The 16,401-nt window shown below is 40.1% G+C and overlaps 1 protein-coding gene across 2 annotated transcripts in view; it reads right to left on the reverse strand.

Moving 5' to 3' along the window:
• nrbp2b (nuclear receptor binding protein 2b) overlaps positions 1 to 8,543 on the reverse strand; it is a 53,713-nt gene extending 45,170 nt beyond the window's left edge. For both annotated transcript variants that reach the window (XM_079805633.1, XM_079805632.1), the window contains exon 1: positions 8,082 to 8,543. In XM_079805633.1, coding sequence (XP_079661759.1) covers positions 8,082 to 8,201 — 120 coding nt within the window. In that variant the 5' untranslated portion in view covers positions 8,202 to 8,543. The remainder of the gene's footprint in view (positions 1 to 8,081) is intronic.
• Positions 8,544 to 16,401: the final 7,858 nt, after the last annotated feature.

Here is a 16,401-nt window from a genome sequence, read left to right on the forward strand (position 1 = left end):
CTCTGGATTAGCTGCAGTTCTTTCTAGCCGAATAATTAGGCCAGTTGAGTTCCAACCATCCCACTGCGCACAGAATATCCCACAGGCACCGTGTCGAATGTGGACGAGGTCGAACTAGAAGCATAGGACTGGAAGCCATGTTAATCTTGGACTAAATCGGCCACCGTAGGAGTTGAAACGAAATCGGAATTGAGAAGAACAGAAACTAAAATTCACTGGATGGTCATATACCTTTTCACCACAAGATGGGGGAAAATATCACACAGTGTAGCTTTAAGTAGTTTTTATAAATGTGCAGAACAAAACATCACTGGTGTGCATCTTGAGACAAAACAATGGCAGTGGCATATTTTAAGATATCTCAGTGCAAGTTGCTTTCAGTTAAAACAGCTCAAACATGCATTTTAGTCTAGAATAGACTTGTGAAACCGTAGTATGTGTACGCTACGCACTACGCAGTAATGGTTTAATTACAACTTCGAAAAATCTTTTTTTTACAGTATCCCCAAAAATAAAGCTTTTAAATAAGGTTTAAAACTTTAAAAGAAGTTTCAGAAATATATAAACTATATCAACCCTCTATATCAACCAAGGAAATCTGGGCGATTAAATAATATCTATCATTAGCCATTGGCTAATAAATTCTCAGATTTTACTCGCCAGTGTGTGTGTGTGTGATGCTAAGAATAAGTTTAGCATAAAAATATTTTTACTCGCTGAACACTCTGAATGAGCGCTTGAAAGTTTCACTCTCGTCAAGCGATCTATACGATTTCAAATCAGCTCATCTGACGTACCGTAAACTCTAGTGTGAAGAACTCGCTTTGCTGAATGCGTTTCTCACACACGCGCGCACGCGAGAGAGAGAGCGTGTGCGAGAGTATTACATACTACGCAAAATGTACCACTACATGTTAACAATATTCTTTGTTGTATTTTCCAGTTGAATTCGAGTTCATTTGGAATTATTCAGCTTTTAAGAACAAGCAGAAGATATGCCGTTTTTTTCCGGGACTAATGCGCAATCTCATTGGCTGGCGTTCATCTTTTCCTGTCCCTGTTTTGATTTCAGCAAATCAGTTTGAGCGAATGCTGTCAACATGATTAATATTCATGAACCCAGCAGCTCATCAATCCTTAGTGCGTTGTATATTGTAATTAGTAGTATAAGTATAATATAATAATAAAATATATCAGTCTGGTGACTAAACAAAAAAATGTACTAGCCAATGGCGATTCTATTGCCAAGGTGTGCGTAGAGGGTTGTAATATAGTATATCACTAATTAAGCAAATCTGTTGTGCAAAAGATTTCTATCAAAATTTTCAATGAATTTTTTCACTCAAATTGTTGTGCTGATAATATAATTTGTACTGAAAAAAAATGTATTACATAAGAAAGGAACAGAAGCATTTTCACTTGTGTTTTCAGATTTTTGGGCCCTATACTGACCATAAACTGGCTGTGTCTCAATCAGCTCCCTAGCTCCCGAGCTTGTGAATCAGTATACAGTATATACATATTGTTCACAAATTCAGGCACTGATAAGGACAGTAAAGGACTCACCACACATTGGGACACTGATGACTATTTCCGTGACTACGCCCTCATTGTACAACATCACTACTGGTATTTATGAAGTGAACAACAGCAGAGCTGATATCTTTCTGACATTACTTGTATAATACTTTGCTTGTTACATATATGTGCAACATTTCAGCCGTAAACAAATTATACATGTTAGCTAGATTATGTTCATACCTGTCTAGCGATGTAATATAATAAAATAATGGTTTGTATTTTTAAAAACATCTATCGCGTGTCGTTATGTGTAGTGTGTTGGCTCACGTGATTTAAGTTTTGCGTTTCAGAACTTCCATTACGGGAACATAGTGAGCATCGATGCACCCTGGGTTTTGCAGTGCATTGTGGGACTTTCTAGGGAGTGAATGTTTCAGTGCACTGGAAAGATTCTGCGATTGAGACAGCCCTTAAAATGGCCAACTCTCTTATCAGTGCCCTGTCTACTGAACTGATTGAGACTAGGGAGCTGATTGAGATGCACCCACTGTATCTTTTCAAATCAGAATTTCACAATTAGGGTCCCGACCCCCACCAGGGGTCACGAGTCACGACAGGTCACCAAACCCATTGATTTTAAAGGAACTGATTCACAGAAATCCTTTAAAAATGTATGTAAAAACTAAATGTTAGCATACAAATATAATAAATACAAATAAATATATTTAATAAATAGAAATAGAGTTTCTTCCACTCTTTGTAAAAGAGACAGTACTACACTCTTAAAAATAAAGGTTTTGCCATTGCCATCTAGGGGATTTTGCACCGGAGAAAGTTTTTCCTTAGCTCCTATAACTAATGGTGGAAGTTAGTTGCACCACAGGAACTGGGAACGATTTTATTTCTAGGAACGCTTTTTGGGGGGACTAATTTCAGAGCTCCTATTTCAGAGTATGATCTAACCCAGCACAATAGAAACTACCAAAGATGTAAGTGTACGCTGATAGGCTGAACGCATGCCATACGAAAAACACAGGCACTCGCCATATTTATAAAAATCCGTACAAACATGGAAAACAGTGATTGTCTGCAGAGTTGTATTCTTTTCTCAGCCTCAATGATATGTAGCACAGCAAGTTGTTGTAGGAGATTTAGTCTCTTTTTTGCTCTTTCAACCGCATAACCTATACGTCTACATTTCATATCCGTTATCACGAAACCCATGACACACAACAAAAACACAGCTCTAATCATGGCATCCTCCAGTTGTTGTTGTTGTTGAAAGCCACCCTTAAATTATGTCACTTCAAAGTCCCTACTGGCAATGTGAATGAAACCGGGAAAATGTCCCTAGAGGAAAATTGAGTTCTCAGGGGACCTGGTGGCTAGTTCCTATAACTGAGCTCCTATAACTACCCGGTGAGAAAGCACCTTATGGTTCCATGAAGAACCTTTAACATCCATGGAACCCGCTACACAAAATAAAAGGAAAAAGGTTCTTTAGATTTTCAAAATGTTCTTTTGAAGAACTGTTTACGGAAAGGTTCTTTGGGAAAACAATTATTTTTATTTTATGGCATAGCTGAACCTTTATTTTTGAGTGTTAACTGCTGCTGAGTACTATACACTCATCTATATCATATCATGATATTTGTTGCATCTGTAATGCCATGAAAGATCTATCAATACTAACAGAGTCAGACATCCTCATGCTAAGTATCCAGTCATGGCCGATTACTGCTCCAAGTAACGTAATGGGAAAGCATCACTCAAGCCGAAGGATAATGTGCTATCAGAACATCTAAGTGCTTCTGCATTAGTGTGCAAGTTTCTAAGCTCACACACTCCTCTTGCTTCAAACTAGTCGAACTGGGTCTAAACTGTCTATCTGTGCAGGAATTTGATCCTTCAGTAGTTGTGGATGACAGCAGATGTTCTTAAGATCACTTATATAAAAATGTACAAATATCTTCAGGGTAGAAAATGTGCACTTCTGTGTGCGCAGACCACATTATTCATGGATGGTTGATCATTTAATAATTTAATAATTAAACAAGTTGTATGCGTCATGCCTTGGTTTCTCTTGATGCTGTTGAACTCTTTCCAAGAGAACCCGGAGGCTTTTTCTGGTTCTATTTTAGAAAGAGGAAATTTGTGTTTCAAAGCCAAAAAAAAAAAAACTGGCTTTAAAATACGTACTGCAATTAGAGTTGATGCATCTGTGAAGAGAAGCCCGAAGCATTTCCACCAAAATGCTAAATTATTCCTAAGTAGTCATTCAAATACTGTGTAATGCTAAATGGTAAATGGTAAATGGACTGCATTTATATAGCGCTTTTAACAGACCTACGGCCATCCAAAGCACTTTACATTTTTGCCTCACATTCACCCATTCATACACCGACGGCGGTGTCAGCCATGCAAGGCGCCATCCAGCTCGTCGGGAGCAGCTGGGGTTAGGTGTCTTGCTCATGGACACCTCGACACTTGGTCAGGTGGAACCGGGGATCGAACCACCAACCTTCCGGTTTGTAGACAACCTACATGAACCACTGAGCCACTGCCGCCCCCAACCATGCTTCTCTGCCCTAAAGAGAAGCATGGTTTAATAAAGCTGGCTGTTCACAGCAGCACTTCACTCACTTGCTAATGAATGGAAAGCAGCATTTGGGGAGGGTCAAACTACTGCGCTATATAAATGATGAGAAAGTGTGTAAGCTTGTGATAACCTTCAGTAAGTTCTTATCTTGTTTTCTGCACTAAACTTTTAATGTCTGAAGAGACTAAAAGACTGAATTTATTCGGACACTCTAATGAGACATTCAATTTGCTTGTTTGTTATTCTGGTAACAATTTACAATAAGGTTTCATGAACAAACAATGAACAGCTGTATTTTTATATTTTGAATTAATACGGTAACAAATGTATTGCTCATGGTTAGTTCATGTTAGTTAATGTTAACAAATTAAACCTTAACCATTATCCATTTTATTTTAATAAATAATTTTTATGAATATATATGGTCTCATCCTTTATATAGCACATTAGTTTGACCCTATATATAAATAATAAAGTGAAAAAATGTATTAAATTAAATATTTCGCATAACCTACATTATAATTAGGTCTTCATATTAAATAAATATGAATTGAGATTAAATTAATCTTAAATAATAAAAAAATTGTATATATGAATAATATATGAATTAAGATAATATATGTATCTTATATATCACAAAAAGGCCTAATTATAATGTAGATTTTGTTTTAATAAGGTTTTAGAAATAAATAAATATTTAAGTGGAAATATTTTGTATTAAATGTATATAATTTATTATTATTAAATTTATATCAATATCATAATTTTTTTATTTTATTATTATTTATTTTGTTTATTTATTAAGATTTAAGATTAATTTAATCTCAATTCATATTTATTTAATATGAAGGCCTAATTATAATGTAAGTTATGGGAAATATTAATATCATTTATTTTTAAACTTTATTATATATATAACGTTTATATTTGTTATCTGTTAAAGGTCAAATATAATGAAAATAATCATATTTATTCATTATTTCTTTATTTCTAAAACCTTATTAAACCATTACAAAAATGCAGGCCCGGTTCTACGGGGGTGCTAGAGCACCCTCAGTTGATAGATACTATAATAATATTGGCGAAAAGATTTGCACATTTGTGCATTTGCACATTTGTTAGCTTTCCTATAGCTCAAACAGTAGAGCATGGCGCTAGCAACGCCAAGGTCATGGGTTCGATTCCCAGGGAAAGCAAGAATTGACAAAATGTAAAATGTGTACCTTGAATGCAATGTAAGTCGCTTTGGATAAAAGCGTCTGCTAAATGCATAAAAATGTAAATGTAAATGTCCGAGTTCTGGAGAGCGTCAAATGCATCTATTTACAGCGCGTTTTTGCAGCGGTGAGTAATGCAGCCAATCACAGTTAGTCGTTGATCTCTCGAACGCGAAAAAAATTCAGGTGCTGAGTTAATGCAGGCTCGCGAAACCTCTCTAACAAACAAAGTCAAGACACGATGTAAGTAAGAGATTTATTGTTGACGAGACAACTTAATTTTTATAAAGGAACTTTGTGAGATCGCGATGAACTGACAAAGCAACAGCATTTAGTGATCGTAAAGCGATCTTGGCTCGCTTTCGAGCCTACAGTCATTCATTGAATAAACTATTATTGCTAAGAGGACCGACGGCTAATTGCGTGCTGCAAAGTTTCAGAAGTGACCATCTAAATATAAATGCCACTGCACGAGACAGAAATATCCTCCTGAGACCCAGAATAGAGGTTTTGCCTCTGTAGAGGACATTATTTAACGAATTTCTCTGACAACATACACCGTTTTAAGTCTGGGTGGATATTCTTATGAAATACAAGACCTTCTTATGAAAATATTATAACATGTCTTTTTACATTACAACACATGAATATGCAAATTAGATACAGTGTATAGATGCATTGCCTATAGAATGGGAATGGCATTTATGGCCATGTTTACACACATATTGAATAAAGTAAAATGGTATATTAAAATGTTCTGTATCTTTCATAACATTGAGAATCATCTTTATACAAAGTTTGGATTTAAAAAAAACAACTTGAAGCATAAAAAATGTTGGGTGAATGACAAAAAAAAAATCCCATTGTTTGTCTATTCATGTCTTTTCATTTTCTCAATAAAGGGGTTCTGGTGTCCTCTAGTCTAGAGCAGGGGTTTCCAATTTTTATGATGCCAAGGACCCCCAAATATGATGAATCTTTTATGAGGGACCCCCATCCCAAATTCCATTTATTTTTATGAAAAAAACATTTAAACTGTTGGATAAATTGTGACGTTATAAACACAAAATATTGTTTCCAAACTTAAAGGGGCTATATGCGTTTTTCTGAAATTTAAACTCGCGACTGACACCTGTGGCCAAAAAACAGAACTGCTCTTATTTTCTGCTCGCTCTCGCAGCGGTGGTGACGTCACATCCGCAGACAGCGCGGGAAAAAAACGACCCGCGAGAAAATAGGAAAAATAGGATACAGGCTTTTAGGTGCACCCACTGTGAGCGGACAAGGTGTCAGTATGCTCATCAGGAGATGTTTGAGTCATAAATGGTAAAATAAAAAGGCTATTGTTACGTTTATTTTGGGGAAAAAGTTGCATATAGCCCCTTTAATAAATTGGCTATACTTAATGTTGGATGTATAAACCCGCAGAAGAACATTTTTCAACTGATTTTTTTTTTGTATAAGCAACTTTCACAATAAATGTATGTAAGCAGCGTCCGTACTGTGTTAAGAATACTGCCTTACAACCCCAGTGAGCAAGATAAAGGGGACTCATAGATACAAAGCAAACATATACAATTCTGGAAAGTATGTATATGGCAAGAAAGGAGAGAAACATTTAGATATGAAACATAATATTCGGTAGACTTTATCCATCTAAATTCACAAAACCTTTTTTTCTGGTTCTCAGGAAGAGGACATGTTAAAATACTAGTAACGTATTAAAGCAATGTAAAGGCAGACTAATAGATTAATAGACAATTTGTAGCTAAATATTTTTGAAATTCCAATTATTGGTAAATGACTTGTAAATAAATAATCATAGATTTCTCACTGCTATGGTGGAGCCGTTGCTTAGCCTATCTGCACTTTACTAGAGCACCCTCAGCAATTTCAGAAGCACCCTCAGTGATTTGATTCTGAAACCGGGCCTGCAAAAATGATCACTAACCATGATCACGTCACTAAAATTATGCAATAATCATGTTATCCATGACAGATGAATAACAAATACTGAGCCACCTAGAAAACATTTCTGGGCACCACAGTGAGCTGCCTACATAGTGATGATCTGCCTGCCAACAGCCGTCATAACAAGTGGCATACAGGGGCATCAAGTTGCCTACACAGAAGACTACATTTTTGAGCAACATAGTAAGCTTCCTACCTAGATAGCATTTTGGGTCATCATAGGGAGCAGTCTGCATAAGTAATCTGCATTTATGGGTACTTGTTGGTCATAATAATAACAAATCTGGTAGTAACTAGTCAACCTGCATATCATAAAAAAGCTGCCTAAGAGTTAGCTTACTACCTAGACTGCCATTGTATTGTATTTTAATTTAATTGTTTGTGCATTGCATAGTTAGACGTCAAAGTTAGTTGCCAACCTGGGGATCATAATAAATGCCCAAGCAGCATTTTTAAGGATCATAATGAGCTTACTACCAAGTCGTGGCGGCAATGCACCTTTAAGTTGGTTTGCCAGCCGCCATTAAAACCAAAATAAGAAGAGGAACTACCTCCTAGACCTCGCTAGACAGCGTTTTTTGGGGATCATTGTGTGCTGGCAAACCAGACAGCATGGCATCAATGTGATGTTCAGCACATACAGAGCCCTGTCTACTTCAGCATCAGTGAGCTGCCTACCCTAGCAGCATTTCTGGGTTGAAAACAAGCACATTTGTGATTTACGAGCGGATTATTTGGGCAGTTGGGCAGGTTTTGAGTGTTTTGAGAGGTACCTGCTCTTTTCGCTTCTGCCAGCGGCCACACGGACTCTCCTCCACGATTTCACTCTCATCCTCGCTCTCCTCTTCCTTCTCCTCAGATCCAGAGTTTCTCTCCTGGACTGACATAGTCATTATATGTCACAGAATGACAGGCACACAAACGCTGCTAAGGAACCAGCGTTGAAATGACGCGCTCGCGCTGCTCTGTGGACGTCCACGCGAGATGACTCAATGCCTGATACGCCTCCGTCTATGGACATTATTTTCTGCCTGTGCCGATAGTTTCCAGCGTGCCTCATTCGTTTTAATATCCAATGAAATACAAAATAAATTACAAGCTGGTTTTCATATTCAAATTAAGAGTTAAATATGAGTTGATCAAAATAAAAATGCCCTCTCCTTCAGCAGTTTACCGCTTTGAAAAACGACACACACACACTCACGCCGAGCGCAACTGTTGGCTCACAGATTACCGTAATGACTGGAGACAACACGACCACACACACCATATATATGTCCATTTCGAAATGAATCAGATATAATCACGGTAATGTTTATTTATTAGTGCTGGGCAATCGATTAATCGCATCCAAAATAAACGTTTGTGTTCACATAATATATGTGTACTAGTTCTGTGTATAATTATTATGTATATAATACACACTCCTTCATGTATATATTTAAGAAATATTTGCATACTGTTTATATATTTATATAATTTATCTTATATATAAATGTAAATAACCTATTTTATATATAAATATAACATATTTTTCTTAAATATATACATCCATGTGTGTGTATTTATATATACATTATAATTATACACAGTAGGCTACACACACGTATATATTATGTGAACACAAACTTTTTTTTGGATGCGATTAATCGATTGCCCCGCACTATTATATATATATATGGGTGATTCTAGATTCATAATTTTTTTCATAATTTTTCAAATGGTCATATTTTTTATTAATTTAATAATCTGTTACACATTGACATGGATCAGATGTTACAGGCCATAACAATATAATATTTTCTGTAGAAAGTGTCTTATCATGATTTCTTGTTGTCTGGATTAGTCAGTGTATTTTTTCCATCATGTATCATTGTGTATTTTACTTTTCTTTTCTAATATTTCCTTTATTTTATTTATAAAAGTCCTAAATAGTAATACCAGTTTAAAAGTAACTTTTATCTTATAAAAATGTGAGTTAGTGTCCATAAATCTTGTGTCCATTCTGTTACCGCACCATACCTTTAGATTGGTGGAATTATCTATAGAACAACTATAAGATCCAGGAAATGATGTCACTGAAAGGTATGTGTGCTCTCTCTGAGAAAATATTTGAATCTAAAAAGTTCTTACATCAAGAGTTATTTTGTAAAACGTCAAACATTTTACCACAATATCAAAAGGAAAACAGAATTTATCACCTATCACACAGTGGGTAGTTTAACCCTCTGGTGCTCTTCGTTTAGGGGTTGCATTGTTGTCTTCCCGGTCATAAGTGACCGAACACCTAAAAAATTAAACTTCCTCCACCCCAGTAAAACCAATGCAATTTATTTTTCTTCAATAATATTTTTTCTTTTTAATTTTGTATTTTGAGATGATTTGATGGTATTTTTTAATATTTATGCAATAATTATGGTCTATTTTTGCCATTGAAAATTATACAAAAATTCTTTTTGTAATTTTTTATTTTATTTTTTTAATTATTGCAGTATTTCAGGTTAAAATAGAGACTAGGCCTTCAAAATATTTTTTTTTTGAAGGCAGATTAGCGCCCTCTTTTGGAATTATTTAATAAATCATGCAACCATGGGTGTAATCACTAGAGGTCTCTGGAGAGGCTTGAGAATTACCTAGTTCTGGTTTGAACACATTTCATGTTTTTTTTGTTGTTGTTGTTGATGGATTTGAATATATATTTAAAAAATCTCAAAGACTTTTTATTATAAAGTTTTAGATTTTTTTGTTTTTTTGTTAGAAATAGATTTTTTTCTGTGAATTTGTGTTTTTGCAGATTTCCCATTCATTTCCTATGGTGTCATTTTTGACCAAAGAACACAAGTGGGAGAATTTTTTTACAACCACTTAGCATGCTCTTTTGTGTGTGTTTACATACCTAATGCTAGAAAAGTCACCAAGTTTCATATCATCCTGATGAAGCTGTGATTTTTAAAAATTCAAAATGTGGTTCATAGGTTCAGTTTTTCATAGGTGTGTGTGAGTGGATGTGTCAATATCACACTCTTGATGTTTTAAAGAGTGTCACCCCTTTACTGCTGTGTACTTTTTTTCAGCATTGTGGCCGATTTGTAGATTGTACACACACAAAATCTGTGAATTTTTGTGTTTTTGCAGATTTCCTATTAATTTCCTATGGGGGTCATTTATGATTGAAGACAATGAACGCTACTTTTTTTTAACGACCAATTAGCATGCTTGAATCATGACCCCAATTTTTGTGTGTGTTTACATACCTAATGCAAGAAAAGCCACCAAGTTTCATATCATTCCGATGAAGCTGTGATTTTTAACATTTCAAAACAGAACATTTTCCGGTCAGAAATGACCGAAGAGCACCAGAGGGTTAAAAGTCTTTTAATCATGATTTCATTAGTGCTATGTGCTCTTAGCATTTATGGTAGCAGGTGGAGTTTTGGGCTAAAAATTCCAAGTTTAAAATTGTAAATCCTGTTACCATCAAACTCTGTTACTAATGTTATTTCTACACATTGCCTAATTTGTCTGTAACAGAGTTGACAAAAAATACTATAAAGAAATTACTTTTTTGTTAAAAGAAAAAAAAGGAAGTAACTTGTGTTTGGCAAGCACTGAATTATTAAAATTTAATATGTTTTCAATAAGTATACTGAAAACAGTTTTCATTTTTTTTCCCTTAACTTTTTAAAATGCAAAATGCCAATTATAGAATCTCTTATATATACTTATTTATATATAGCCATACACACATACATATAGTATATACACTGTGAACATTTTATCAACACTTTCAGATAAAAAACAATTATAAGATATGAATTGTTATTTAATTATTTATTAATTTATGATTAATAATAATAATATAAGTAATTGTGGTTATATTTCCATTTGAACAACTATGGAATCAATTCAATAATTTCCCTCAGTTTAACTCCCTGCAGCACCATAAAAATGGCATGCATTCATTCACTGAAGTAAAAAGGCTAGATTTGTTAATATTATACTAAATATCCGACACAAATATTGGACAGTTTGGCACACGAATTTGGCTTCAACTCAGTTTTAAATATGAATAATATGCATATCCATGATATTGCCTTCAGTACTCAAATATAATGAATGTTCTAGAATACAAGTGTATCATTTTGCTTTGCAAAGCCTTATATACTAAATCTTAAATATGTAGGCCATATCATATTTTAAGCTATATTTTTTACATAGATACTGAAAGTATATCTTTAATAGAATCTCAGATATTGTTTTTTTAACTCACTCTGCGTTGTTGTTTCTTGTTCATTTTTCTGTCTCAGTACGTTCTCTTAATCCTTCCTCAGTATCTAACATCTGACAAATATGAGCATATCTTTGATGTCATATCCATTCACTCTATCAAAACAAAGTGAAACAGCCGGTTTGAGGGTGAAAAACAACTAGTATGTCTCCGCATAAGCAACTAAATCTGCAGAAGTCATCTTCAGCGTCTATAAACTTAAAATAAAAAAATGACTAGTGTGCAGGTTTGCAGAAAGCTGCTGTCCAGGGTTCTGATCAACTGTTCAATGTCATAGCTCATTACCTCGGCTACGTTTAATTCGTTCTTATGTAACATTTCCTGATATAAATCAATGAAAACACCAAATTTCCTAAATGTGTACAATAAAGATACACTCACAAACCTAGTTTCTAAACAGGCATCTGAAGCACAGAATGACCCTAAAGAGAGACAAACCCTTCATGATGCCAGAACATGGTTACAAAAGAGCAACAGTTCAGCCAAGGGCTAAATGCCTTACTAAAAATTGCACTTGTTATGGTTAAATTTAATAAATGATGATCTGAACTGTCAAAGTACTTTAGGGTCAAAGCTGTCTCCTCTCATTAACATTACTGGAGAGCTGGAAGACATGGTTTGTGTCTGAATAAAGCCATCATTTGGTAGTGGCTTCAACTGCGGTTGCTAATTTTCCATGCACAGTGAAAAAGGTTCTCTTTCATAGGTTCACTCGACGTTGCGTCACTTTATGACGTAATGGGAACGCCCTCTGGGTGTGCCGATTGTCTGAAGCCCTTATAGAATCACGCCAATTCATTGGCTGATGGCGCAGGCGCCGCCCCGACGCTCTGACGTCGCCACATTATACTGGTGCGCGCGCCATCTGCTCCTCGTTTTTTCTGGCCCAAATATCTTGGATTTCATTCGACTTTTATCACCAGCACTTCAGCGACTGCGGATAGTGGAACATTGTTCTCCTTGCGGTGAAGTGCCATGTATTTTCGTCGTTGCCCGCCGCCGTGCACTCGCTTCATCGGGAACAATGACCCCCACAGTAAGTGTGTTAAATGTTCGGGGTTTTCACATGTGCGTGAGGCGATTCAGGGGTTTTCTAAATGCAAATTTTGTGATAATCTCCTTCTCAAAACCCTCCGCTCGAGGCTCGCGGTTTTTGAGAAGGAGTCATCTGTTTTTCCCTGTCGCGCTCCTGAGGCCACGCAGGCCTCTCTTGGATCCGCGACCTGGAGTTCGGATGTAGAGCTCGAGGATGTGGAGTGCGAGCAGACGGGCCTCGCCCTTTCTCTCCCTCTCTCCCCCGAGCATGTGCGCGGGACTCCACCCGTCGAGTTTTCACATGACTACTTGTTTCCCAGTCCGGATGCACGCGACGCAGTTTCCTTCGGACTGGATGACGTCGTGTTTACCGCAGCGTCCGACTCTGAGGATTTCGGGCCTGCCTTTAATGGCGACACTCTCCCGCCTAGCGGCCAGGAAGCGCGGCCTTCAGCTGCATATGCGGAGCTCATCGACGTGCTTTCGCGCGCTACGGTTTGACACCGGAAGCAGTTAAGGAGCTGCGCAAAGCCACGGATTTGGCTTTACGAGCCACGAAGCACACAGCTCGTGCCATAGGACGTTCAATGGCGGGCGCGGTGGCGGCGGAGCCTGTGGCTCAACCTCACGGAAATCCGTGACAAGGAAAAGGTTTTCCTACTGGACGCTCCGGTTTCACAGTCTGGGTTGTTTGGGGAGGCGGTCAACATGGTGATTGAGAAGTTTAGAGCTGCTAAATCTCAGTCTGCCGCTTTTAAGCAGTTCATGCCTAGGAGAGCGAAGGATTCTACTAGCCCCTCCCCCTCTCAGTCCAGAGAACGCCCTTCTTATAGAAGGGAGTTTACCAGTAGGAGGAGCAACCAAAGGCATCCCCCACCCACCACGGTCTGGGGAGCTCGTGGGCGCCCGTTTCCCCGCCAACGTCCTCACAGACGCATCGACCCAAAGCGGCCCAGCAAACCTTCTGCTCCGGCCACTTCGAGTCACTCCTGACCCTCCGGTCAGAAAAAGGAGAGCTTCAGCACACATCCGAGGCTGGGTCAGACCGCCTCTCACCAGCTCTCCTTATCCAGCTCTGTTACTTTCGCCGCCCAGCGCGCTTCGAAGTACAGAACTGGCCCGACCCACGCCTTTTTCCGGCGCTGAAGGAAAGAGACGCCTTTGGCTTTCTCCCCTTACGTCTGATTGGCTCACCATCCGCCGCTCGTTCAGACGGAGACACATTCGGTTTTCTCCGGGAAACAGAGCGACCTAGTCTTCCCACTCTGGCTGTGACATCTCCCACTCCGCGCCAGGACGCCACGTGCTCTCCTTCGCGGATGGCCACGCCTTCCTTCGAGGTTCAGCTCGACACCCTATCTCAGGTATGTCCACCGCACCTCAACACCCCACTCCCTCTGTCACATTTCTCCCACGAGTGGAAGCTTCTGCCAGGGATATCATCCTGGGTCCTCCGCACAATTCAGTCCGGTTACACACCCCAGTTCTGTCGCAACCCCCCTCGCTTCGACAGGGTCATTCAAACTGTAGTAAACAGCGCCTCAGAGGCTTCTGTTCTACAACAGGAACTTACTTCTCTCCTCCTCAAGGGGGCGATAGAGGAGGTTCCGTTAGCAGAAGAGAAATGTGGCTTCTTCAGCCGCTATTTCCTGGTTCCGAAGAAGGACGGCGGATTGCGTCCCATTTTGGACCTTCGTCGTCTGAACTTCGCCCTCTACAGAGGGAAGTTCAAGATGCTATTTTGTCACAGATACGTGCGGAGGACTGGTTCGTTACGATAGACCTGAAAGATGCATACTTCCATATTCAGGTCGTCAGACGACACAGGAAGTTTTTCAGATTCGCCTTCGAGGGGAGGGCTTATCAATACAAAGTCCTTCCCTTCGGCCTCGCCCTGGCACCGAGGACGTTCACGATGTGTATGGATGCTGCTCTGGCCCCGCTGAGGCTCCAGGGCATCCGTATTCTCAATTACCTGGACGATTGGCTCATTCTGGCCCACTCCAGGGAGTTGGTGACTCACCACAAAGATGTCGTTCTTCGGCATGTTCAGTCTCTTGGTTAGTGAGTGAACACCGACAAGAGTGTTCTCACCCCAGCTCAGCAGACCACCTTCTTAGGAGTTCATCTGGATTCCATTCCGATGCAGGCCCGCTTGGCCCCTGCTCGGATTTCCAGTATTGTAACATGCTTGGCCCGCTTCAGGCTCGGCCATCATGTTTCTGTGTGTAAATGTCGCAGGCTCCTGGGTCTCATGGCCTTAGCTTCCCTGGTGCTTCCCCTGGGGCTGCTCCACATTAGACCCTTCCGGTGGTGGATGAAATGCTCAGCGGCTCGGTCAACAGGATCGGCCCTTCGCCTATTGAAGGTGTCACGCGGCTGCTTCCGTGCCCTATCAGTATGGCGGGACCCTATCTTTCTTCGGAAGGGGGTCAGTATGGGGGCTGTTTTCCGTCGCCAAATGGTCACGACGGACGCCTCTCTAACCGGCTGGGGTGCGGTATTCGAGGGCAGACCGGCATGCGGGGTCTGGGAAGGGGAAGTTCTCTCTTGGCACATAAACTGCCTAGAGCTGAGAGCTGTGTCCCTGGCCCTTCAGCACTTTCTCCCCTCCCTCATGGGACATCATGTCATTGTCAGGACGGACAACATGGCGGTGGTGTCTCATGTGAATCGCCAAGGGGGATCACGGTCACACATCCTGGACAGGCATGCGCGCCATCTCCTCCTGTGGGCTCAGGACAAACTGGATTTGGCATCCTCACCCGGAAATTTGGAAGTTGTGGGTATGGCCCATCAAGGGCCAGTAGCGCTGGATACTGGTCTTCCTGCCGATGTTCAGGAGACCATTGCGAGTGCTAGAGCTCCCTCCACTAGGAGGCTCTATTCCTCCAAGTGGAGGGTCTTTGAGTCATGGTGCTCGTCCCATGCGGTGGACCCAGTTAACTGCCTGGTGGGTCCAGTTCTGGAGTTCCTGCAGGAAAAGTTTGCCGCTGGAGCAGCGGCTACCACCCTTAGGGTTTATGTTGCAGCTATCGCTGCTCATAGGGAGTTGGACGAAGTTCCTCTAGGCAAGCATAGACTGGTTTTGTCTTTTATGCGAGGGGTTAGGCGCCTGAGGCCAGCACGCCCCCCTGGTATTCCTTCTTGGGACCTCTCAGTTGTCCTTGAGGGTCTAATAAAAGCTCCCTTTGAGCCCTTGGAGTCAGCCCCAGAGCGGATTCTGACTCTCAAGGTTGCTCTTTTGCTAGCATTATCCTCCCTGAAGCGAGTGGGCGACCTACAGGCTCTCTCTGTTAATGGGACCTGTATGGATTTTGCTCCTGGCCTAGTCAAGGTTACTTTAAGACCTAGGCCAGGTTATGTGCCCAAGGTTTTGTCCACTTCCTTCCGCTCTCAGGTTATCACCCTTCACTCTTTTCACCCCCCTCCTTTCAACTCGGAGGAGGACGACAAGCTTAATTTGCTCTGCCCTGTTCGAGCATTGAAGTGCTATGTAGACCGGTCTGACGGTTGGAGGAAATCTAACCAGCTTTTGGTGTGCTTCGGTGCTGGCCGCCGCGGGCTTGCCGCGTCGAAGCAAAGGATTTCCCATTGGGTGACGGAGGCTATTTCGCTGGCTTATGAGGTGCGTGGTTTACCTTCACCTCTTAGCATTAGGGCACATTCTACCAGAAGTGTGGCTTCCTCTCAAGCGCTTTTTAGAGGGGCTCTTCTGGAGGATATTTGTGTAGTGGCAGGTTGGTCCTCCCCGCACACTTTTGTGAGGT

Source organism: Gobio gobio (genome assembly GCF_949357685.1).
Source record: "Gobio gobio genome assembly, chromosome: 23".
Lineage (NCBI taxonomy): Eukaryota > Metazoa > Chordata > Actinopteri > Cypriniformes > Gobionidae > Gobio > Gobio gobio.